The 25,911-nt window shown below is 40.2% G+C and overlaps 6 protein-coding genes across 6 annotated transcripts; 3 read left to right on the forward strand and 3 right to left on the reverse strand.

The window, feature by feature from the left end:
- Positions 1 to 3,448: 3,448 nt before the first annotated feature.
- On the forward strand, positions 3,449 to 9,063 carry PCOAH_00013440 (Uncharacterized protein; the record flags this gene model as incomplete). The annotated part of the gene is made up of 3 exons (XM_020058153.1): positions 3,449 to 8,526; positions 8,684 to 8,883; positions 9,023 to 9,063. 3 exons carry the CDS (start codon positions 3,449 to 3,451, stop codon positions 9,061 to 9,063), a joined length of 5,319 nt encoding a protein of 1,772 aa, XP_019913712.1.
- Positions 9,064 to 10,146: 1,083 nt separating this feature from the next.
- On the forward strand, positions 10,147 to 13,469 carry PCOAH_00013450 (Acetyl-CoA transporter; the record flags this gene model as incomplete). The annotated part of the gene is made up of 9 exons (XM_020058154.1): positions 10,147 to 10,327; positions 10,779 to 10,878; positions 11,040 to 11,124; positions 11,268 to 11,452; positions 11,689 to 12,532; positions 12,705 to 12,791; positions 12,974 to 13,031; positions 13,186 to 13,289; positions 13,410 to 13,469. The coding sequence occupies 9 exons, from the start codon at positions 10,147 to 10,149 to the stop codon at positions 13,467 to 13,469; spliced, it is 1,704 nt and encodes a 567-aa protein (XP_019913747.1).
- Positions 13,470 to 14,764: 1,295 nt separating this feature from the next.
- On the forward strand, positions 14,765 to 16,494 carry PCOAH_00013460 (Uncharacterized protein; the record flags this gene model as incomplete). The annotated part of the gene is made up of 8 exons (XM_020058155.1): positions 14,765 to 14,812; positions 15,021 to 15,138; positions 15,355 to 15,416; positions 15,545 to 15,631; positions 15,761 to 15,858; positions 16,022 to 16,143; positions 16,261 to 16,328; positions 16,459 to 16,494. 8 exons carry the CDS (start codon positions 14,765 to 14,767, stop codon positions 16,492 to 16,494), a joined length of 639 nt encoding a protein of 212 aa, XP_019913780.1.
- Positions 16,495 to 16,644: 150 nt separating this feature from the next.
- PCOAH_00013470 (Uncharacterized protein) lies at positions 16,645 to 18,347 on the reverse strand (the record flags this gene model as incomplete). Its single annotated transcript, XM_020058156.1, has 4 exons — positions 16,645 to 16,989; positions 17,266 to 17,473; positions 17,739 to 18,092; positions 18,262 to 18,347. 3 exons carry the CDS (start codon positions 17,846 to 17,848, stop codon positions 16,645 to 16,647), a joined length of 663 nt encoding a protein of 220 aa, XP_019913809.1.
- Positions 18,348 to 19,660: 1,313 nt separating this feature from the next.
- On the reverse strand, positions 19,661 to 20,788 carry PCOAH_00013480 (Uncharacterized protein; the record flags this gene model as incomplete). The annotated part of the gene is made up of 1 exon (XM_020058157.1): positions 19,661 to 20,788. The coding sequence occupies one exon, from the start codon at positions 20,786 to 20,788 to the stop codon at positions 19,661 to 19,663; it is 1,128 nt and encodes a 375-aa protein (XP_019913869.1).
- Positions 20,789 to 22,651: 1,863 nt separating this feature from the next.
- Positions 22,652 to 24,694, reverse strand: PCOAH_00013490 (Uncharacterized protein; the record flags this gene model as incomplete). Its single annotated transcript, XM_020058158.1, has 1 exon — positions 22,652 to 24,694. One exon carries the CDS (start codon positions 24,692 to 24,694, stop codon positions 22,652 to 22,654), a length of 2,043 nt encoding a protein of 680 aa, XP_019913905.1.
- Positions 24,695 to 25,911: the final 1,217 nt, after the last annotated feature.

Raw genomic sequence — 25,911 nt, forward strand, 5'->3', positions numbered from 1 at the left:
GCCTGAAGTTGAATGACAATGTGTAACTTTTTAAGCTAGCGAAAAATTTACTTAAACTGTTTAAACTGTGTGTGTGTTTTTTTTTTTTTTTTTTTTTTTTTTTTTTTTTTTTTCTTATATGTTGTTCATAAAATGTGCCCCTTTTTTGGCTTTTCACCTGAACAAGCAATAATTTTTCTCTCCCACTTTGGCGGTGGCAAATTTACGTATATCCAATAGCGCTTATTAAAAAAGGAAGTACGCACGTTTGTCCCTCTTTTACCAATCACATTGTATTTATTCGGACATAAAGCATGTGTATATCATGTGCTATAGCATGCCCACATTGGGGGTAAACACTATTTCGTAAAAAAAGTATATGACTGAATGGTAAAGTTGTAGGCCAGCCGAACATGAATCACTTTTACGAAATAAGAATGGTACGTTCATAAGTTTATGCATATATGAATACATCCGTACAAAATTCCTGTTATGATGCTTTGTTTTTTTCCCATGGTGTACAATAGAACAATGCGCAGAACGGTAAAATGGAATGTTAATTTGTCATGTATGAAACGTGTCCCAGATCATACTTACCAAGGAAACCTTTTTTTCTTTAAAATTGGGACACTAAAAATATTGCTAGACGGCATTAAAAAAAAAAAAAAAAAATTCCTAGCGCAAAAACCATAAATTTGGCATTATTTTGCATGGATATTTAATTTAAGCAAGAAATGGAAGAGGTGACACCGAATGGAAAAAAGATCCAAAATATAAGAAAACCACTGAACTACGCAAAAGATTAAGCATAGAAAACTGTTAAGCCACGCAAAATGACTAAAACGTAGTTGTTGCCCTTCAAAATCTACAAAGTCCCCCAAGGAAAACCTTTTCCTTATAGGAAGAATAAAAAATCTGTATGCATGCCGCCGGCCACTCGTATTTTTTTACATTATACGCAATCCCTGGAAAAAAAAGGACGCTTGCATTTCAATTTGTTTATTCTTTTAGCTTTGTATATAATTTTGCGAATGAAAAATATGCTGTATGATTTTTTTACATAAACCCCATAAAGGGCAGAATAAAAGTGAGTCGTTGTGCCTTCAATAAATATGTAAGCACAAAGCGCCTTTTTAGAAATGCGTACCACCCCACGTACATATAATAATATATATATATACTTGTACGTAGTATATTATATGACACGGGGTTTGTTCGTTCATTTTTACTAGCGCGCCGTTAAGTTATATTATATTTTACATATGTACCATCCGCAAGCACAAAATTTGGCATACGCGCCTGTATACAATATATTATGCAGAAAATATATATCAGTATAATACTGCATTACATGATACGCATTAAAAGCACAGGCCATATATATATGCGGTACGTATGCATAGGTATAATTTTATGCCCCCCGAAAAATTCGTCCATCCGAAGGAGCTTCCTATTCATTCATGCACAAAGAAAAGCCCTCCGCTAAGATGAAGTAAATTTTGACGTACAAAAAATTATGAGAAATTTTAATTGAAAAAAATGAAGTAAAAAATTATACGAATGAGAAATAAGAAAAGAAAAAAAAAACTACATACAAGCATACAGTATACGTATGAATATGTTTAAATGAAAAAAAACCAGCATGAATTTAAACAAAAAAGAACTTTTACCAAATTGTACATTTGAATATATATACCTGTTTTAATCCATATATGCATACTTATATATGCTATTTTTTATAATTATTTTCATTTTACAGCTACATAACACGACATAACATTTTTTGAACTGTAAATTTTTGTTTATGTATAATATACGCAAAATTAGGTACATGTGGATGTATAAGTTATGCGTATATATATATATATAATATATATGTATGCTCATATTCTTCGCATATGCACGTTTGCGGCAAGCATACTCAATAACCTTGCGTTATATATGAACATTATTTTACCAAAGGGAAAAAAGCAATCCTGCATTTCTGTTTACAAGAATTGCGGTGTAGTGTCATTTATAAAATTGAGCTTTCTTGATTTGGTGACGTAAAACTGGACCATAATTTAAATGTATACATAAATGCGTATATATATAAGCGTGTATACGTATATAATATATATACTTTTTACACAAGCATTTATGTGATCTTACGCCACGTACGTTCACATATTGCATACATGTATACATGAGCGAGCTCTTCCTCGCCGTTTACTGCAAGTTGTATCGTTTTGAAGATCTTCACGAAAGAGTCAATTTTATGTGCACAAATATTATACATACGTGTATAACTGCCTTTTCCTTTTTTTTAACACTTGTTTATACATTAAAAAATTGGATTACATTTTAATTCAATTTTACACGTATGTAATAAATCAGTAGTTCCACTACTTCACATGTTACATGTTCATGTATTTAAACATATATGCGCAAGCAAGCCAGCACATATATCATAATATATGTACATACATGCACAATTTTGTACATATAATATATATGTATATATATACGTATATAAACATATGTGTATGTGGTGAATGTGCCTACGCCCCTTTTTTCCTGTAAAATTTTACTTTTAAAATTGAAAGTTAACAGCACTGCAAAAACGACTGCTTTGGTATTCGCCATCTGTGAAAGAATTTAAGCCTTCTTACCTCTGACGTATGTACATTGTTCTATATTCCCATTTCCTCACGTGGAGTAGCTAAGAGGGAAGAAGAATTATAGTCAGTACTTACGCACGTTACACCTGCGCATGTAAATGTTTTTACGCATATACATGTGCAAATGTATACACGTGGTAACGATAGCCGTTCACGTAAATGACACGTTAATGTGAATTCACAAAAGAATTTAGTTGGAATAAAACGTGAATACATATACATACGTATGTGCGTGTTTAGATTGAACGATAAGTGAGAGAGGCCAACAGGGTTTATAATTAGTGAAATTTATTTCACTCCCATATACCATCACCCTTAAGCAGTTTTTTCTTTTTTTCCCCTTTATTGTATGACATTCCCCAGCGTCGCTTCATGCCGCAATCATAATTCATCTGAATATATATATAGCTCTATTTTGAATAATTGTAAAACAAAATAGAAGCCTATACAGAAATACGCACGGAGAAGTTGCAAAGCATAACTTGCATGTAAATGTTTTGTACCCTTCACTGTGTATACACATATATACATCCAGGCAAGTGAATAATTTTGCGGAAAAAATTGCCTCCACCTTATGTAACATATATGTACCTCCCCCCCTATTGGGATGAGTAAGTACTTCTATGTAAGTATATATACGCAGAAGTGATTATATACTTATATAAAATTACATTTTCCCAATCACGTGTGAGGAGTTGTACTTACACACGCCATTGCATTCAACACGCATACAAAATAGGAAAGGGAAAAAAAAACAAAACCAAATAAAATTAAAAAAAGAATATGCAATATATTAACCAATTAAAATAATGGAAAAATCATCTACCAACGAAACAATGGTTCTAACTATAAAAAATTTAAGCAAAAGTAAATGGAGTTCACTCTCCAAAAAAAAGATAGAAGAAAAATCTTGCTACTCCCCCAGAACAGAAAAATTAATAGATATAATTTCCCCCATTCTGGACTATTATGGCTATAATAAGGAGGATGTATACAACTTTATCAGTCTGTACAAATTTGACATAGAGAAAATCCAGCAGGAATTATGTAATATTATGGAGTCCAGGGAAGAAAATGACGAAGGGCTATGGGAAACTGTCAAAAATAGGAAAAATAAAAAACCAGCCGAAAAGAATGGCAAAAAAAATAATTTCTTGCAAGGCAACTCAGGCCGAAAAGATAATAAACAAATTGGCAAAATATTTCCCAAAGGGTTAAGATTAAAGGAAAAGGATCCTCGGAAAAGTAAAGCCACTATCACAGGTTCCTCCTTTGCAGTTGGCCAGTATAATAATAAACCCTTCACTTCCGGTAACCATAAAGTAACGCACTTTGTCAGCAACCGTGCAAAATATGAGAACTCATCTACACTACATGAAATTAATAAAAATATTCATGAGGAGCGGAGCTCGAAGGAAAAGGGGGACATGGACAAAGGTGCAAGAAAACTTGTGAATATAAAATCCATATCAGCAGGAGCAACCACTGCGGCAGGCAGAGGAGGACCAGACGAAGGAACAAGTTACGATGCGGCGAAAAACTCCAAAGGGGGTACCAAAAAAAAGGGAACGCTTAAATCGGAAGAAGAAAAAAAAAAAGGCATAAATGAATCCTACGATGAGGATTTCATGAATAATAATTCCCTAGAAGAAAGGGATACAAATAGGAGAAAAAAAAATATAATTAAAGAACCAGACGGTGTTGTGGATGAAGAGCATTTTGCAAAAGGTAGAGAGGATTACCCGAGCAAAAAGGGTAACAAAAGCGGTTACCATAACGTTTCCAATAGCAGCGTTAGTAACCACAATATTAATAGTCATTACAACCAGTTTGATAAAAAAAAATACGGTAAGTTTGAAGACGGCAAAGCACCACCCGCAGCAATGGGGGGAGGATACAAATCCGGTGATGAGCACAGTAGTAAAAAGGATTCCAAGGGGAAAGGAGCAAGCACGACCACTACCCTGAACAGTGGAAGTGGTAACCAACACCACGCCAATGTAGGCACAAACGGTCTCGGAACAACGACGATGGCCACCAGTGCCAACAGATATAGTAACTTCAACTATCATGATAAATACTTTAATAAAAATTACAACAGGTATAGTGGCAAGCCGATGAACGATTCACAAATCCAAAGAAACGACAAACAGAGGTATCCCCCATTTGGTAATAAATCCACAGGTGTATACAACAATGAGGGAAATCATAGTTATTTTAACGGATATACTAAAGGGGGACTGAAACAACCACCCTATTTGAACAAAAATAATTTAAAATCGAAGAGAAACAGTAGTAAGAATAACAGCGTAGATTACGATTACGAGGACGATGCTTACAACGGGGAAAAGCTAACTCACCATACTGAAAAAAATAATGACGAATCTAGTAGTGTACTCAACGAAAACGACCTCAATGATAAGAAGAAGACGGGCAATGATAAGGCAACTCCCAGCACGTCCTACGCATCTGTTGTTAACAACAAAATGAAGCAATCGCCTTTAGCATCACCCGTAGAAGAAGCGAAAAACGCACAAATTATATCGAATGATAATACATTCGTGGAGGAAGAAAAAAAAGAAAAGAAAAAAAACAAATGTCAATTAATCCCAATTAAGAATAATCAACCAGAAAAACTGTGGGTATCTGTTATCACGAAAGGTACTGTTAGCGCGAATGCTCAGGATGTGGGTGAAAAGGTGGATCCATCCGGTATGAAGAAAAATGCCCTCAGCAGTTCCAAGGAATTGAAATCGGAATCGACCTCGCAGCAGGTCGTTAAGAAGGCAGCCGATCAGAGCGGCAAGCCTGAAAAGCAGAAGAAAAAGGGAAAGGGAAAAGATAAAGATAAAGAAAAGGAAATGGAAAGCATTTCCAATAATGCCTATCCTAGCAGTAATAACGCAGGCTACAAGGGTGAAGACCAAACCGATGAAGAAGAATCGCACTATAATAAAGGAGCCCAGTTAAGTTACGGCAAGGATGGAAAAAATGAATCCATGCATAGCATCAGAAGTAACAACAAATCGTCCTTCATCGAGGTAGACGCAAATGGAGAAGAATCATTTGTACAGCAACATGCCAAAATGGAAAAGGAAAAATACGCAAATGAAAGCTACAGCGTAAGCAGGAAAGAAGCCAGTAGTACCAAAAAAATCACTGAAACAAAACTAGACACTGATGATAAGAAAAAGAAAAAGAAGAAAAGAAATGACCAGGATGTGGTCTCCAGCCCCATTAATGACAGTAACATTTCCACAAGGGTGAAAAGCTCTTCAGGTTCCCCCGCGGTAGATATCAAAAGAGGTAAAAGTAGCAAATTAAGCAGCAACAATAATAGCAGCCTCAACTTAACATATAGTGCGGAAAAACTCATGTCAGATGACTTCATCCAATCAGAAAGCTACGACGGAAATGAAAAAACGAGCATTCCTATATACATGCCGAACTTGGCACTCATGGGAAACAACACCATGAATAAGAAAATCTTCTTCGGAAGTATAAATATCACTGGTGATCAAATAGAAAATATTGACGTCATGCCAGATAGCAAACTGGAGCATATTAGAAATAACTACGCCGGTAACAGCGGTGCGTACGACGAGCAGAGTGCCCATTATGGAACCCACGCCGGTGGTTACCACAACCAAGGCACCACTACCAGGTACAATCACGACCTTAATAGCTACAACAACGGAGGAAGTAATAACACCAGTAGTAACAAAATGGTGCACACCGAAAATAGGAAGAAGAATAACCTCAGGAAGAATTACGGCATCGATTCTACCCCCATGGGCATGAACAACGACCACGTGGGCAACGCCACCCATAACCGCTCCTCGGCTATGCATCACAAGGAAAACGACAACAGAGACTACGACCACAACAATAACGACTTCAGAGGATCAAAGGAAAGAGAATTTAAACACTTCGATTTTAAAAGCAGAAACCATAAACGAGAAGATAACAACGATATGCTTAATGAAAACAAACACAAGTCCATATTCTCATCTTCCAACAGTAAGCATAATAATACCACCCCCCATGTGCATACTAAGTCGCAGAATTTGTACCTACCAAAAATGACAACGGCAGGGTCTTCATCCTCCTCTGCCGTGGCTGCAGCGACAGCAGGTGTGTCCTCTTCCTCTTCAAATAATCACCACCACCATATGCATAACAATAGTGGTGGAAATGTCAGCGTGAACAGTGGAAACCAGAACGCAAAACATTTGCTGAACAGCTCCTCCTCTGTTTTTATGAACCAATCCCCGAGAACGAATGGCTCTCAGGATAACTCCTCCTCTGCCCTAATGACTGGAAAGAGCAGCAAGTACGTGCAGAGCACACTGAAGAGCAAGAACTACGATCACGACGGGGACGACTCTGGTTCGATACAGCTGAACCAAATTTCGCACAAGTTTCTGCACGGCGGTGTTGGTACGGTGGGCACAAATGGCAACGCAAACACTAGCAGCAACAGTAACGGCAACACTGGTGCTAATACCAGTGGAAACAGCGTGAACGGGGGGAACAACGCAGGCACCAGCACCACCAGCATGTCGAACAAAAATACCAACACGGACGTAAGCAACATCAGCCTAATGAACATGGGAATGAACAACCTGAGCAACAATAACATATACAATTCGTACAACTCCCCCCCAGGATTGGCCAACCAGTTTAATTACTCCTACACCAATCTGTCTTACCCATACAACAATATGCACTACAATGGATACTCCACACAGACGTTGGTGCCGCAGTATGGACTCATCAACAACCACTACACGAAAAACAACAGCATGCACAACAATAATTTTAACTACAACCTAAATTACGATAACTTCGATGAGAGCAATTTGTATGCACATAACAATAGCATGCACATGAATAACTACGTGAACTACATGAACGTCGGTGTAAAGAAGAACCAACTAAACAACTTGGATGACGATAATTTGAGCAATTCTGGGGAAGTGTCCATATCGGGCTCGTTGCAACAATCGCAGAATCTGCCACATGACAACCAGAGCAGCTCGAACCAAAACTCCCCCAGCGTAAATAACAGCAACAATGGCAACGCAAACACCACCAATAGTAGCAACAACAGCAATAGCAACGGTAGTAGTAACGCCTGCCTGGAGGGAACCACCAACAACGGAATTAGCAACCTATCCCTGAACGGTATTAACATGAATAGTAGCGTTAACCCGAATCTAACCATGTCCTGCACGACAACCACCACCAGTGAATTAAAGAATAAACAACAGATAAGTAAAAACATGAGCGACATGCAGATGCAGTCACAGTCCATCTCATCACTCAAGCAGAGTCCAACCCAGCAAAGTAAGAATGGCACCAGTTTGAGCAGCACCCAACAGCAACAACACACGTCTAACCAACATACACAAAGTAAACACGCAACACAACAACACCAACAAAATTTACTAAACAGTAATAATAACAGCTCCATAAATCAGTACACACAGAACCAGATCAACCAAAACAATTCGCAAAACACTGCTTCGTCCACTTCTTCCTCACTGACGAGAAAAGTTGAAACAAACAACCTCAACAGTGGAACCCAGAACAACCAAAACAGCCAAAACCACTTCTTAAACAAACAGCTCTACCATAATAGCAACTACTACAATGTGAACTCAAACAATAATTATAACATACCCCCCGGTTTTAACATGACCCAAGAGAAGGAACAGAACAATAACTACCTTAGTAACAACGTGTCTTCTGCCAATGCCAATAGCAGTGTGGCGGCCTACAGAAACAACTGGAACAATATTAACGAGAAGAATTTAAACCACTACAGCTTGAACTACAATTATAATAGGAACTCCAAGAACAACTTTAACTACACCAGCAACTTGTAAGGGAAAGAGAAGCACGTTGTAAAGAAGGCGGCTTCTAAGCCGTCCTATCAAAGGCGAAGGAGAAGGGCCTTTCGATTGGCCACAATCCTTCACTCTCCCCTTTACACCACTTCATATATACCCCCCGTTTTTATCCTCCTTCCCCCTCCACAGAAACTACAGCAGCAGCAACGGATACAACGGCACACGAGACAACACGAACAACTTCTTCAACTACAACAGCTTCAACTACGGCCTACAGTCCCCACCCGGTCTGCAGAATTATTACCAAAATACGCAGTACCAGCAACAGAACAGCTACTCAAACCGCAACTACAATTACACGGGGTACAACAATAATCTGTCCATGTGGAGTAAGTAGCGCGATATTGGTGTGCCCCCGTTCGGCATATGTACTCCTACTTTATTTGCCTCGTAGCTGCTTTGACGTTGCACCCAAATCGTTACTAACCACTCCCAAACGCATCCCCTTTTTTTTCCCCCCTCAGATAGAGAAGAATAATAACCCATGGCCCGAGGATTTCACACCCTGATTTTTTAACCCCGCTTAATTTTTTTTTTTTTCTTTTTTTATGTGTCATAATGTTTATTATAATTAGCCCCTCCTTTTTTTACATCCCGTGATTAAACTCAAACTTCCAATTTCCCCCGTTTTTTTTTTTACCCATTAAAACGCTTCTACTTTTTAAAGAGAATTTCTCGTTTCGGCAAAAGAGGCCCTCTGTGCATAGCGCCAAAATGGCAGACATCCTTGGTAAACTGGGATGCCACGTGGGATGAAGCACCACTTGGGGTTGTCTACGCGGAAAAGTAGCCCCATCGGGGTACACGCATGCATAAATAAATGGTCATACATATGTACTACACATGCATACGTTCTGCCCGTCGCACAAATTAACACGTTCGCATTGTCCCGCGGGTTGACTCCTCTGTCCGACGTGTCACGAAAGACTTCAAAGAAGAAAAGCAATTCTTCGCAAAGCGTTAACATGTACACATATTGGTACGCACAATTGTTGGTAAAATAAATAAGCGCTCATTTTTTTACTCCTCAATGGAGCATGCCAAAGGTCTGGTTTGTGAAGGTGCCTATTTTTAACCCCGCCCCATCCCTACCTTTTTGATTTACTCGAACATATTTTCCTGCTTATGTTCTTTTCCCATAAAAAATACACACAAAGGTACATGGGAAAATACGCAAAAAAATACACAAAAAATGCGTAAAAAGATACATTCAAAAATACGTAAAAGGGTACATGGGAAAATGCGTAAAAAAGCACTCAAGGCACAATTATTTTAGGTGTAATTTTTTTTTTTTAAAGGCACTCAAAAAATGAGGCTGGAAAAAAGAAAAAATAACTGACATTTCTTGCGGACGAAAAAAAAAAAAAGAAAAAGAAACGAACGAACGAACAAACGAAAAAATAAACCACTTAAGGGACAAGAAAAACAATCAGTTAGGAAGAAAAAATTGATTCAATGGATAAGCAGTTTTCAGAAGGTTCCCCCAAGCGGCAAAGTATAAGAAGCAAACCAAGCACACAAGTTATAGCGCGCAAAAGGGAAGTCTACGATTATCTCACAAAAAACTGCAAGATAATTACACACTTTCCATTATGAGCAAAATTGTACATGACAAAACTGACGCGAATGTATTAAAAGAGAGGAAGCAAAAACATGTAGCTGTAAAAGATGGAGGAAGTTTCTGTAAGGATGATGAGGGGAATGTGAAGGTGCCTTCCAGGGGTCACGACTTTTACAACATTATTTTTTTACTATTGCTATATACTATACAAGGTAATCATACGTTTTGTGCTTCCCCCGAGAAGGGGATTGCCTATGTGTTGCACCAGCACGCTTGTATGGTGTACACAAGTGTGAGGGGAAAATATTGGGAAACGTGCTCCCTCACCCTGTTGTTAATCAGGAGTGGATCGGCGAAAGTCACCACGTTGGCATGTACAGCACTGCCGTGTGGATTTCCACATGTAAATAAATACCTGCATATGTTGGTGCATGCGAAGGCGGACATGGGACAGGAAAACGCAAAAAAAAATACACCCGTCTTTTTTCTCCGCAATCCATCACTACACTGCTTTGAGGCAGATTAGCATATTCATGGATCTGTTGAATAGGACACAACACTACGTGATCCACGGTTGTGCATCCCCGTGTAATGACGTGGTTGCCTCACAACACATGTAAGTCTACACACACCTCCTGTGCACATTTCCCTCCTCCTTTTAAGGCGTCCCAATCGGTGTCTCGTCCGTGGTCCCCCTAATAATTCAAGACAAAGTGAGCTACTCCCAGTTGAGCATCTTGTCCCTAGTCAGCATACCCTTCAGGTTAGCACACAAAAATGTGCAGTTTTGCCAATGGGGATGCCCCAAGTGTATGCATATGTTTGTGTGTGTGTGTGTAGGAAGTTCCGCTTGGATAATTCCGATACCTTTTCTGCCTTAGTGCTGCTCATTTTTCGGACGCACTTTTTCAATTCCCCTCTCAGCTTAAAACTGCTGTGGGCCCCGCTTGTCGACTCTGTGTACCATAAAAAGATCGGAAGGAGGAAAAGTTGGATAATCCCGCTGCAGGTATTCCAAAGGGGACAAACAACCATGCGGAGAGACAACCGTGCGGAGAGACAACAATGTGACGCACGACGGACGAACAAATGAACGATCTGCCAAACGAAGGAATGCAACTTTCATCCTTTTTAATTCCCTCCAATTCGCAGCTAATTTGCAGCTTTTCGATGATTTGCTGCGGGAACCATGTGAGCGTGTGGCTAGGGGAAAGGGGAAACATCGCAAACCTGTACTTCCTGACGTCCTTCTTCTTCGTGCTGTTCTTTTTGATGGCCACCCAGGATATAGCAGTCGATGGATGGGCGCTGACCATGTTATCTGAGGAGAACAAGGGGTAAACAAAACATACAGAGGGGAAGGGCACCAAAGGCCAAAATGCACAGTGCGAGTGGAATAACAATGAAGGAGTAGTGTAATGAGTTTTTATCCTTCCACATTCTGCGCAAAGAACATACTAATGAAGAAGCGAGGAAGACATCCTTCATGAGTGACCACATGTGGAAAAACCTGTTCGCTTTTTTCATTTTTTCATTTTTTCATTTTTTTTTTTTTTTTTTTTCCCCATGGCAGGCTGGCCTCCACCTGCAACATCCTCGGACAGAACATCGGCTACTGCGTGTCACAGTTATCCTTCCTGACGTTAAACAACAAGAACATCTGCTTCTACATTTTTAGGAAGTACATACAGTGCATGCATTCCATGTTTAACCAATCCAGTCACTACAGACATTTGCACGAAAGCATGGATATGATATACCCGTCCTTTCAACCCTTTGTCGATATGAATATTTTTTTAAAATTCTGGGGAGTATTTATTCTAGCACTGACCATATTGACCTGTTTTAAAAAAGAAATGATGGAAGAAAATGGAAAGGAGAAGAATGCTAATGCGGTGGGGAGTTGTACCCCCGGGAAAAAGTATAACCGCTATGACAGTGAAGAAACAGACCACCACAATGAAAGCTCAAACGAATTCGCCAACTCGAAGGATACGTATAAAAACCTGTACCAACTGCTCTTCCTACCACCGATGAAAATATTTATTTTTATATTCCTACTGATCCGCGTTCCATTTGCCTCCGTGGAGGTGGGCACCAACTTTAAAATGTTGAAAAAAGGGATCAGCAAAGAAGAGTTCGCAATCTTCAATCCATTTTTCATACCTATATCAATCATCTCATCTGCCATAATAGGAAAAATTACAAAAAATATAAAACCCCTTAGTATATACTACTACGGTTACTTGCTACGATACTTATCCAACATTATTCTGTCCACGCTGTTACCATTGACGGAGTATATATATTCGAACAAGACACAGCTTCCGCAGGGTTACCTTTATTCGTACTACCTGTACATTTTCGCGGCGCAGGTTTTTAACCACTTCTGTATCGACCTCATGACTGTGTCATCGGTAATGAGCGTTCCGTGAGGGGTACCCAAACTGTGTTACACTGTGGAGAGCTCCCCTGGGGAAATCCCCCTTCGTGTGCATCATCGCGTATATCATCCTGCACACCGCTACATCCTTAGATGCACCCCTCTGATCGACCCCACATTTGTACCTCTCCCCCTCCCCCCAACAGATGAGCTTCCAAAATATAATTTCAGACCCCGAAATTGGTGGAACCTACATGACCTTCCTAAACACCGTTAACAACATGGGATCGCACGTAACATACGAAAAAATAAAAACGCATAAGTGGAAAGTCAACCAGGGTGACTTCAACGGCAGGGGATTAAAAAAGCATCAACGAGATAACCGATTTGACGAAAGAACAATCCAGAGGAATCATTTTTCATGTCTACCACCACTTCACATATTTTTCTTTTTTTTCCACTCCTCCCCTTTTAGTGGTCAACCATATTTCTGTGGTTACTGGATTATACCGACAGAACAGTGTGCTACGGAGGTACATTCTTAAAAGAGAAACATGCTTCATGTCCTCTTACGCTGTGCATAATATGGACTACATTACTCCTTGTAAAGTGGCCCCTCCAATTTGCTATACACACGCAGTGCACACAGAATTACTTACCCCAATTTGGTCTCCTTTTTCCTATCAGGGAAGTGCCTGCTGATCGATGGCTACTACACGCAAATGGTGTTTTCCTTCATCGTCGGGATACTCATAAACAAGTACATCACAAAGTGCATAACAAAGCTCCAGGTAGGTTTAACCAACAATTGTTTCAGGGCGGACGCGCACTGCGTGAAAAGAAGCGACCATTCTACATTGCCCATTCGGCAATGCCCATTTTGCGCTTCCCATTTTTTGCCCCCCTTTTAGGCCTTTCCGATAGAAGACTGGAGGACGAATAGCAGCAGCAGCGAAAAAAAATTTAAATGAGCAGCCCAAAAAACAAAGGACAATGCCCCATTTTTTGGCTGGTACCCACTTCTCATGGCCACCTGTCATTTTTTAATTCAAATTACATTTACCATGTTTGAAAAAGCAATTGCTTTGGCAGATGGGGAGGACGAGGGGGGAGAAGGTCGTTGGGCCGACCTTGGAGTTGGTCCCACCAATTGCACTGCACAGCGGCAAGGAAAAACGCACCTACGCAGGGCCTACACACAGTACATGTATACTTGCGCTGCCCTCCATGGGCTAGCCTACGTGTGTGACCTGCCAAATGAAGCATTTTCCGAGGCGCCACACCCATAAGTACGTAATAGCAGGATGCATAGTACCAGTCGTACCATTTGGACGGAAAAAAATGGAGCACAATCAAGGGAAGAAATTTTATTAATCCTAACAAGGCATGGCACACTTAAATTTATTCACACGTCCCTGATGTTACAAAAATAATGCAGTCGTTGCGTAAATTTTCACTACCGAGGAGAAATATATCTTCTATTCCTCCGTACGTGCTCGCACAGGATGTAACCCCTATTGCCTAAACGGATTTATTTTACTTTATTTTATTTTACTTTATTTATTTTTTTTTTCACCATTTTGAAAGGCCATCCGTAATCATCATATGGAAATAAAATTTGTTGCGTGAAAAAGAAAAAAAAAATTCGTGTATGTGTTTATTCCTTGATTTAAGTATACCCCCCATTGAGCCCTTGCCTTTTTTTTTGGAAGATTTATTTTCACCAAGCTGGATTTGCACACTTGGCCAGTTACGCTTAACCAGCCTCGGTTGGCACACCCCATCCATTTTGTGCCCCTCCCCCCTTTACACTTCCTACTCTGCCCGTAACTTTTTTTGTCCCATTTTTTTTAAGTCACACATTTTCTCCCCGAGCCTATTTCCTCCCGTTTTTCATTTTTTTTTTTTCTTTTCTACCCCCCTTCATTCACGTTATTTTTATTTTATGTGTATATATATGCCGTGTCCACGCATATGTAAGAAGGGATCCATCTACCACCATGACCCCTCCATATGACATGTTCCTTCGCGTAACAACGTAGCCCTTTCCTCTTTTAGTTATATGTATGTTTAAATTAACCGATACATAATTAAGCAACTTAAAAAAAATTTTCCTTATAGTTCCAATTTTTTTATTTTTTTTTTCCAATCGTAAAACATAAAGCATGTAATTTGTAAAAAAAAAAAAACAGCTGTGGGGACACACTTACATTGCAGTTTTGTTATGACCAAACCGAATAGCAATTCCAAATAACCCCCTTGAAACATGCTTCCGAAGAATAAGCTGTCTGACATATGCACGGCCATTACGCTGGTAAAAACTCCCCTCTACAAATTGTACCTCAGCGTAGAATGACAAACGTGCGTGTGTGTATGTGCATACATATCCTCACATGTGCACATGTAGGTGTGGGCACTTCTGTACGCTGTGGTTTCACCTGATGGAAGAACCCCCCATAATGTTGATCTGCTCCCCCTTTTTTTTTTTTTTTCTTCCCCACGTGGCACCCCCAATGTTATAGGAAAAGGCCAAAGAAAACTTAACGAATGAATACAAACTGGGAAATGAAAAAAATCGAAGTAAAGAGCAGCGTACACAGTTGGTGGACGCAGAAAAGGGAGAGGAGATTTCCCCCCAAGGTAGGTGCAACACAGTTGGAAGTCTTCATAATGCTACTTAGCAACAGCACTCTAATGAGTCAACCCAATCACTTATGCGTGTGACTACACGTCCATCCGTACATGTGCATTCAAAAGTGCCTGCGTGTTGCTTCGTTAAAGAGAACAAATTGTCAACTCAGCAAGCGTAAAAATGGATGGAAAAAAAAAACATTTCAATGTGAAACCCTTTAGTAGACGAAAACAGCGACGAGGAGGAAATCCGGAAATGGAGGGAGAAGCGACTTACGCAACTTAAAGTACGTGGAAGCAGTTTAGCAAAAATGGGGGAATTCTGTGGCGCACATTTCGTGTGTACAGTGTAATCAAATAATGGATTATGCCCCCCCCCCCACACACACACACACGCTTTTCCTTTTGTTGCTAGAAAAAACAGGAATTGAAGAAAGACGGCGTTTACCTCGAAATATGTGAAAAGGACTTCATACCCACCGTCCTTAAAAACAGCAACGTGGTAAAATATGTGAATGGAGCACGTACAAATACCTACACAAATGAATGCTTCACTTTTTCCCTTTTAACAAACCTACACACCTATGTATTCACATGTTGTTGCATTTTTCGCATCCCTCCTCCGCACAAGGTTTGCCACTTTTACGATAACTCCTTCAAGCGCTGCGACATTTTACACGGCCATTTGATCAAGCTGGCCAACATACACCTTGCCACGAAATTTATCAAGTAACCAAACGGAAGCAGCGGCAAAGCGGCAGAAAAACACCGCAGTAGCGTAGCATTCGCCTGCCCATAAAAACGGTCTAAACGTACCTTCCAATTTTGTCGCTCGTTGTTACACACGAACTCGCCCTCCTTTGAATTTCCCTTCCCCTTTACCCATTTCCAGAGTGGAAGCCAAAAATTGCCTATTTTTTATGAACAAATTAAATATAAAAATTTTGCCCAGCTTATGTTTATTCATCAACGGAGTTCTCCTAAAAACCTGCGTTGGATTTGAAGACTTTGGAAGTGCTCAGAAAAAAGGGGAAAAAAAAAAAAAAAAAAAAATTCCCCCATTTATCATCCACAAACAAACTCACACACCACACGATGAACATCCTTGCTAAAATTATTTTTCACTTGTAGATAAGGACACGTTCAAAACGAAGGACCTGGAGGAGTATTTGTTCAAGAAGAAGCTCATCAGCAATATGGTAACGGGAAAGAATAAAACAAAAAAAAAAAAAAACTTACGCATGTGCTAATATACACGTATGATTATTTTTTATTTACACACGTGCTCATATGTGGCGTGTTTCAAACGAACCCTTTCCCCTTCAAAAGGAATACAGCGACGACGATGAAGAAGAAGAAACTTAAAATGGTTACTTCAGTTGCAGGTAGATGGGTTACCAAGGCAGCCAGGACAGTGCCCCCGTAGCACCGTTGTGTGTAGAAGACGCGATAAGATAGGACGCACAAATGCAAGCCCCTCTTCTCCCTGCCCGTTTTACCTCCCCACCTGAAGATCTACTTCTTCTTTAACTTTTTCCTTTGCGCATTAATTTGCTTCTGTCGACTGACCGCCTTACTTTCACTTATATAAAACAACATGGGTTTTTTCTTTTTAATTAAGTAAAAAGGAAACCGCAAATAAAGCAGGATCTTGTACACATGTAGCAACTTCTGCCTGTAGGTACTCAAACCTTTTACTATATCATTTTCGTACTTTAGACCAAACTGAATTTCTTTATGGTCAAACAATTCACCACTTTGGATACTCTCGTCGTATAATTCTTCTGGTAAATTTTCTATTGCCTTGAATATTTTTTCTTTCATTTTTTGTAAATGCCTTTCGTATTTTTCTTCCTCCCTCTGTGAAGAAATTTAAAAATGGATGCAGTTTATTTGGAGAGTGAGGAGGCTACTCGGATGGACACACCAGCATGTACTCCACTATGCATATGTGTGATTATTTCTTTTTTTTTTTTTTTTTTTTTTTCCCTCCACTCGCATGCCTCTTTTTTCTCTATGAAATTACTCTTCAAAAAAAAAATAAAATAAATAATTCAGAACAGCAAACTACTCAGCATGGGAGTGTGCACAGATAGAAAGGGCAAACACGTGCCGATATTATGCTCCTCCCCATACCTGCTTCAAAAATTCGTACAGCTCGAACCTCTTTTGGTACTCGACTCTGTCTTCATACGAGTCCGTCGAATTTTGGGGGCCAAAAATTAGGGACAGCAGATTGTCCACCTTGTTTTTGTCCTTGAAAAACGAGACCGTGTCCGCAACGTAGGCGGGCGGGATGTACGGCAGGTACCTCGTTTCGGACAGTTTGTCTTTGTCTTCAGCCCTTAAAAAAGGGGGGGGGCAATAACGAAGCGTTAACGAAGCGGTAACAAAGCGATGAAGAAGCTGTGGCGAAGCAGTTAAGCGATGGCGTGGTGTCGTACGCTGAGGCCACGCAACGGTGGGGGCAAAAATATCACCCCAGTTAACCCCAACACATCGATATGATCTGTTATAAATCTACACAGAAACATGACCGATGCGCTTTTTTCTCTCGCCCTACACACAAATGTGCACCACGCAATTCTGAACCAAGAGGACGCACTTACGACTCCTTCTTCTTCTTCTCCTGAACGTTCTTCTTCTTCGGTGGGGCCCTCATGGGCACAAAAGACAAGCAGCAAGAATTTCTGTTCCATCGATGAATTCTCGATAGCATTTTTTCCAAGTAGCCTTAGTCGTTCCCGTCCCGCTAAGTTTTTTTTTTTTTTCACCCATGTGTAGAACATGTAAGAAGCCATGCTAACATAAGGCAGAGGCGTATTCGGATGACGTTGCTGTTCCTCTCAAAGTGAGGGGAAAAAAATTACTTCCACGTTATGGTGTAACGCGAAGCAAATCACCCAACCGTTAGCTAACAAAAAGAACAACAAAAAAAAAGTTTCCAAATCATACTTGGTGAACTAAAAAAAAAAGAGGCAAATATAAAAATGGGAAAAAATGTACTACATTGTGGAAATACAATTTTACCGTTCAGTCAAATATATTCGCTTGACTCCTTCATGTGTGCCTAAAAAGAATGGCCTTCACATAAGAGTGCCACTCTTTTTTTTCCTCCGATTTGCCATGTACAGCTACGCGGAAGTTTCCAAAATGTAATTGTCATATGCGAAACTGCCATGTGTATTTTACGTGCATCTGGATGAAAATGTCAAGCGGGTCCAAGGGTGTACCGTTTGAAAGGGTTCACAGGAAGGTTCACACCTTTGTGCTAACCATGGCGAGGAAAGAAAAAAAAAAAAAAAGCCATAACCATAAATCTAAACATAACCATTGCTATAGGCATAAGTGCAACTATAACTATGGCTTGTCATGCCAAACCTCTTGGGAGGCACAACTCTCCTTCTTCGCGCAGCTTAGTACTTTCCACTTTTCACACATTGTGATGAAACCATCAACCCTGAAACACGCCTGAACGGATTTCTACGCCTAATGGGATCGCACAAACACCATGGCTGACACTGATCCCGCATCAGCGCATTACATCGGGGTAGATACACACAACAAGGCACACACGTGGTTCTTCCAAACAGCACAACCGTCCACAGTTGCAATGACGAATGGAAGTGCCACAAAATTCCCCCTCACTATTAGCGTTACTATTACCATCTATCGTGAGAACTCACCAAATTTTATCTCCTGCTAAGAGTCAAGTGGCATTTTACCCCACGTAAAGGGTAGACGCTTGACACGTCGCAGCTTCTGCATATAAAAAAGGGTTAATAGGAATGAACATTTTTTTCTCAATTTTTCTCCCCCCATCGTACCTTCTAGCTGCTTAACAAGGAAAACACCATTATAACACCATTATAACACCATTAAAACACCATTTTTGAGAATTCTAGATGCTCTTCTTATTACATAATGGGAACCGCTGTTGCAAACGAATCGACTGAACAATTGGGGAAGCGAAACAACTTACCCCCTGAAATTGCAGCAGTGGTGACTATAAGAACGTACCATATTGTAACCACTCATGCTTGCCTTTCATTCACTTTTTTCCTCCGCCCCAATTTCACAAAAAAATAGGGCATACAGACAATTGCGCATTTTCTGGTAATTTTTATTTTTACGGAATTGAATTTTTTCTTTTTAAATGAAAAATATGAAATGTTTCTCTTATTAAAGATGTTTGAAAGGGGGAGTTTTTTTTTTTTTAAGGAACATAAGAAGGAAAATTGCCAAGGAAAATATCCCAATTGGGACTTCCTACCAGAAGCACACCCAGCTGGGGTGTGCCGTATAACACATAGCAGAAGAGACAATTTTAAAAACGAAAAAAAATTGCACAAAAAAAAAATAAATAATTGGGTATATTTGCAAATGTAAACTCACACGTGTGACCAGTGTGGATAACACTGTTCAGTATTTGCTAGTGTGCGTGTGCGTCTCCCTCTCTATGCTAGCCATGTATTCATCTCCATACCTGCTGAACCACCAATGTAGACAGTTCACCACAACCTGCCCCCGTTCAAAGCATGTAGAACGGATTAATCACGCCAGGATTAAAACCAGTGAGGAAATCCATAATTCCGTAGTCATCGTTTAACGCACTTAACATGTTTCGCACGGCAAGCATGACTACTATATCCGCTCTGGTCAAATATTTTGATCCATCATTCGAAGGGGTCTCTCGTTCGTGTTCATCGTGTTCTTCGTGTTCATTTATTTTGTGCATTACGTTGTCATAGTCATCTTCGAATTCTTCATCTCCCATTTCAGCCTCTTCATCGTCGTCGTCGTCCTCCTCCATCATATGATAAAAGTTTTCTTCTTCGCTTGCCTCTTCCACGCTGTCGACCTCGCTGTCGTTACTTTCGTCGGGCTCAGACATGCTCTCATCTTCAGGTTGGTTAGGCACACTAGCATCTGCTGACTGGCTAGGAATACCCTCATCTGCAGGTTTACCAGGCACACTGTCATCTACGCCCTGCTCAGCCACCGAAGGTGTCCCTTCTTGGCTCTCTTCAACTGACACTTCGTTGGCTTCATGCACAGGCAAGGATTGTGCTTCCTCTGGCACTTCTGCATTTTGATCATCTGCGGCGGGTGCTTCCTCAGCAACGGGGACAGCTGCGGGTTCTTCCACCAATTCTGCTACTAATTCCGTTGCATGTTCAGTTGTATGCCCTGCAGCTTCTTCAGGCAATCCTTCCCCCTGCTCCAAATGGTCCACCTCACCAGCTGGCACTTCCGTACCCGCAGCATCACCTGGAGAGGACCCTCCCTCCAGCTGTCCATCTGTTGAGTGGTCTGCGCCTTCCACTATTTGAAGCTTAAATTGAAAATCTGCATCGTTCGCTTCACCTGAATGGTTTAAACTATTCACATTCTCCTCACCTTCCTGTTCCTCTTTCACATCCTTTCTCATGTTTTCTGACTTTCTAAAAGTAGTTTTCTCTGGAAGAGCAGCCAAAAGAGCAATTGGTATAGTCTTCCCTTTTGGGGGTACATAATAAGGGATCCATCCAGTCGTAAATTTTTTCCTTTTTTCATCTTGTTCATTTTTGACATCATTGGTTCGCAGATTTCCACTTTTTGCATCTATGTGTTTGTGTAGGACGAAAAAGTAAAGCAGCACACCTAACAGTTTCTTCATTTTTGCTTCTTCAAAAGGGAGACGGGTGAGAAATGTCAAGGGGAGGAAAACACCTAATTGGACGTACTACCTATCCGTAATGTTAAAAGAATAGAAACACTGTTCACACTTTTACGACGCAGGTATGTGTTCCGTTCACCCTCTGCAACGACAGTCTCTTTCTTTGTTTTTCTTTCTTCGTTTCTCTCCCTTTGGGTAAAAAAAAAAAAAATACAAAAATGGGAAAATCAGCAGAAGTACACGAGTTGAAATCCTCTAACTGCACGTTCTAAACAAACGAATGGACAAATGAGAAGACGTTTTGACTAAACGGCCAAGTTGGTTCTAATTGGCGGATGCATAGCTGCACTTAATGGGAAAATGTTTGCATAGACGTACGGTCTTGCACACTTAAAAACAATTGTGTGTTGTTGTTCCCGCAGTGGACGTTTTGCTATTTTGGGAGGTTGTTGATGAAAAAAGAAAGAAAAAAAAAAAACATAATGTAGAAGAAATTACAAAATTGTAAATTTGCAAAATTGTGAAATTGCAAAAGTGGCCAAGTTTCTAAGTGACAACGGGGCGAAGACGAACAAATCTTTTTGAAGCACGCTCGGCAATCCTCCACTTCGACACGGAACTCAACACACTACACCCCCCGTTGGGTTCCTCCAGCGGTAAGGCAACACTCGAACCTCGAGGTCATTTTTTTTTTTTTTTTTTTTTTTTTTTTTTTCTTCCGGCTAGCCATTTCATTTTCAATTACCACTGCTGGAAAAAAAAAAAAAAAAAAAAACGGCTACTTTGCGAGTGTTACACCTAGGTCGTACAAATTCAAAACGAAATTGAAAAGACTTCATCATTATTGCCTGTACATTTGGAACCATGTAGATCGCTGATCCGAAGTGTGCACGTGTGCGAATTGAAATTTTCCCTATGATGGAAAATAAAATAACTATCCTTCTTCCTTCTCCGTTTTAATTACACGGCGAACTTTATCTTATTAATGGCACCTTTTTCCCCTTAATTTTAAAAATGCACACAGGGAAGTCGTGGATCCATTCGTTCGGTTTATTGTTTTGCATTTCACTCTGCCGGGAATGGTACCACGGGAAAATAAGGCCCCTCAGGGGGCAGCGGATGGGTGGGTAAATGTGCCTGTTTACACATTTGCGAGTTCGCCCATTTGGAAATTCCTCGTTAATAAGAAAAAAAAAAAAAAAAAAGCGCTTTGCGTTCCATTCATTTTAAACAACAATTTGCTCCTAACCAGTTGGTACTGTTGCATGCACAGAGAACTGATTAAAGCAGGAAAAAGAAAAAAAAAAAAAAAAAAAAAAAACACTCCCAGTTCAATACTCATTTTAGCTGGCACAAAAGTGGCACGTTTTTTTTTATAACAACTCGTTAAGTGATCATTTACTAGGGACAATGGAGTCTTTTTCTGTAGCACCATTTTTAATGTTACGTGTATCACACACAGGGGTGAAAGGGAACAAAGCGGAAAAAAGGAAAAAAAAAATAACGTAAGTGGATGGAAAAGAAAAAACGGAATTGCTACTAAGCTCCATAATTATGGTCCCCAAAAAAAAAGAAAAAAGTGAACTGCGCGGACAAAATGAGTCCTACCGATGTAGAACCCCGCAACTTCACTGTGTAGGATTACTACTATCTCTTCCTTTCGGTAACTTACAATATATTTAACAGGAAGAAAAAAATAATAAAATATAATGTCCTTTTGGTAAGAATCCCAATTTGAAAAGCGTACATGGTAATACAATTTCTCATGAGGGATGCCTAGCAGTTGTTCTATTTTACTTTATTTTATTTCATTTTTTTGCTTTCATTTTTTGTTTACATTTTTTTGTTTACATTTTTGTCCCTTTAGGCAAAATTCCCGGCCAAACCCTTAAACTTACTCATAAGCCCATTCTCTCCACTAAATATGCTGAATACATTTCTCATCATATTTCCGGCACTGTTTTTAATACCTACAATATCTATATATTCTCGAATGTGTATTCCTCGAAAAAAACTATCGCCAGACACTTCCCCGTCTTTCTGCTCTGGTTCGGGCACTTGCTCATCCTTTCGTGACTCCTCTTTCACTTCCTCTGGATCTTCAACGGCGGGCATTTGTGCCACTTCTACCGGTTTCTGTTCTTCTTCTGGATCTTCAACGGCAGGCATTTGTGCCACTTCTACCGGTTTCTCTTCTTCTGGATCTTCAACGGCAGGCATTTGTGCTACTTCTACCGGTTTCTGTTCTTCCTCTGGATCCTCAACGGCGGGCATTTGTGCTACTTCTACCGGTTTCTGTTCTTCCTCTGGATCCTCAACGGCGGGCATTTGTGCTACTTCTACCGGTTTCTGTTCTTCCTCTGGATCCTCAACGGCGGGCATTTGTGCCACTTCTACCGGTTTCTGTTCTTCCTCTGGATCCTCAACGGCGGGCATTTGTGCCACTTCTACCGGTTTCTGTTCTTCCTCTGGATCCTCAACGGCGGGCATTTGTGCTACTTCTACCGGTTTCTGTTCTTCCTCTGGATCCTCAACGGCGGGCATTTGTGCTACTTCTACCGGTTTCTGTTCTTCCTCTGGATCCTCAACGGCGGGCATTTGTGCTACTTCTACCGGTTTCTGTTCTTCCTCTGGATCCTCAACGGCGGGCATTTGTGCTACTTCTACCGGTTTCTGTTCCTCTTCTGGATCTTCAAAGGCGGGCATTTGTGCCACTTCTACCGGTTTTTGTTCTTCTTCTGGATCTTCAAAGGCGGGCATTTGTATCACTTCTACAGGTTCCTGTTCTTCTTCTGGATCTTCAAAGGCGGGCATTTGTATCACTTCTACAGGTTCCTGTTCTTCTTCTGGATCTTCGAATGCAGGCATTTGTTCCACCTCTATCAGTTCCTCTTCTTCTTCTTCTTCTGAATCTTCAAATTCAGGCATTTGTTCCACCTCTATCAGTTCCTCTTCTTCTTCTGAATCTGAATCTTCGAATTCAGGCATTTGTATCATTTCCACCGGTTCCTGCTCTTCTTCTGGATCTTCAAAGGCGGGCATTTGTATCACTTCCACCTGTTCCTCTTGCTGACTTTCCCGTTTTACGTTTTCTTCATTCTCTGGAGTTTTATCCTGACCCTCCTGCGTGACGTCCTTGTCAGTCGATTCGTTGGATGGGTTCTCCTTTTCCACATTCTCTGCACTTGGCAACACATCCTCATCGTCAACGTTCACTTGATCAAATAAAAGTGGATTCACCTTCAAGGATTCGTGTATATTATTGTGTGTCGGCACCCCCCCTTCTTCGCATTCCCACCTGATTTTTTCTCCTCCTTCCTCATTATTTCGTTCCCACACTGTAGATGCGTCTTGTGATACTTGTTCCTCAGAAGTTTTCACTTCCTCTACCTTCTGTCCGAACGATTTTCCTTCCTCCTGTCCCGACGCACCCCATGACGCAGACCAGCTGGACTGTATTCTCTCGTCACCGTGTTGTCCATTATCCGCTGAAATGTTAGCCGATCGTCCAGTGCCCCACATAACATTCATATCACTCTCTTTCCAGTCACTTTCCCCATGGGCTTCTATACCATCACCTGAAAGTACAGAACTTCCTCTTATATTTCCTTCTTTTTCTTTCGGAAAGGAAGTACTAGGTTCCTCAATGTTCTCTTCTTCACCGACACGTTGTATTTCCTTAATCACTTCCTGCAGATCCTCCCCTCGATTTAGAAAATCCTGATCATCATAGTTGGTATGATTCACCTCTGTTTGGTCTCCCTCTTTGAATGTGCTATTAACTGTATATCCATTTCTCAGGTTGGTGCTTCCATTTACCCCAGCTTCACTACATAAAATGCCGCTTTCCCGTGAAGATAAAACGAAAAGGGCCAAGTAGAATGTAATATACGGTAGGTTCCTCATGGTACGTATATAAAAGAAAAAAAAAAAAGAACCAGCGAAATGGTGAGGTAGTAAAACCGTAAGGTAGTGAAACGATGATGTACTGAAAAACTATGAGGTAGTAAATATTCTGGCGGGAAAATGGTTTAGCAGTAAAATAGCACAATGGTGAGTGATAAAAAACAGAATGCTGTAGGGCATACCTTGAAGAGAATATAAAAAAAAAAGGGAAAAAAAAAAAAAAATTGACTCGATGTATATTCTTTCCTAAAGGAAGGAATATCTTTTTATTATATTTTTAGGCGGCTAGAAAAAAGCTTTCCTTTTCAACCTCTTTTTGCGTCGGTGTTTTTAGGTGCTTAAGAAAATAATAATGAAATAAAATTCTTCGAAGAGAAAAATGGTATTATTTTTCCGTCCACCGTGTAAGGATAACTGATCAGCATTCAAAATTCGCAAAAAAAAAAAAAAAAAAAAATCAATAACAATAACAATTAGGAACAGCAGAAAATGCAAAAAAGATACAATAAAATGTCGCAATAAAAATAATAACAAAATGCAGCAACAAAATTTAACATTAATATAAGTTAGGAAAAAAAAAAAAAAAAAAGACTAAGCGAATATGTGACATGGTAATTCCACCATAAAGTCAAACCCATACCCAACAAACAAATGGCAATAAACGACCATGGTATGAAGAAGCGTTTCGTCTAAACCGAAAACCATGGGTCACTGCATATGCATAGGGGTGTGCATTCGTATGTGTATTCTTAAAACATGCGAAACAACGAGATAATATGTTTAGTGTCAGCCGTTTCGACACACGAGGGGAGAAAGCGGGTGCTCTTGAAGCATTTACACACGACAAGCCTTTTTACGTTCGCATGGAATTTGTCCTTTGGCCTCCCTGGGTGGATACTCTGCATGGCTGCTTAGTATTGCACCTTAGTGTGTACCTCAACATGACCTACCACCTCTGCCCTCCACTTTGAACGTGAAAAATCAAACCCTTTGCTGATACACCGAATAGCCAACTGGCGGCTTCCTCGCCCAGACATGTAAAAAAAAAAAGACCGCTCCACCAGCTGCTACAAACAGACAACTGCAATTTTTGTAACAATTATGTTTCATTTCGATGAAGAAGTGTTTATATGTGCTTCCGACAAAACTAATTAACCAATAATTTTAAACATAAGGTCTGCTTCGTGTGCACGCTCGAAGTGGTGAAAAATAATTTC

Source organism: Plasmodium coatneyi, chromosome 6, assembly GCF_001680005.1.
Source record: "Plasmodium coatneyi strain Hackeri chromosome 6, complete sequence".
NCBI classification, from domain to species: domain Eukaryota; phylum Apicomplexa; class Aconoidasida; order Haemosporida; family Plasmodiidae; genus Plasmodium; species Plasmodium coatneyi.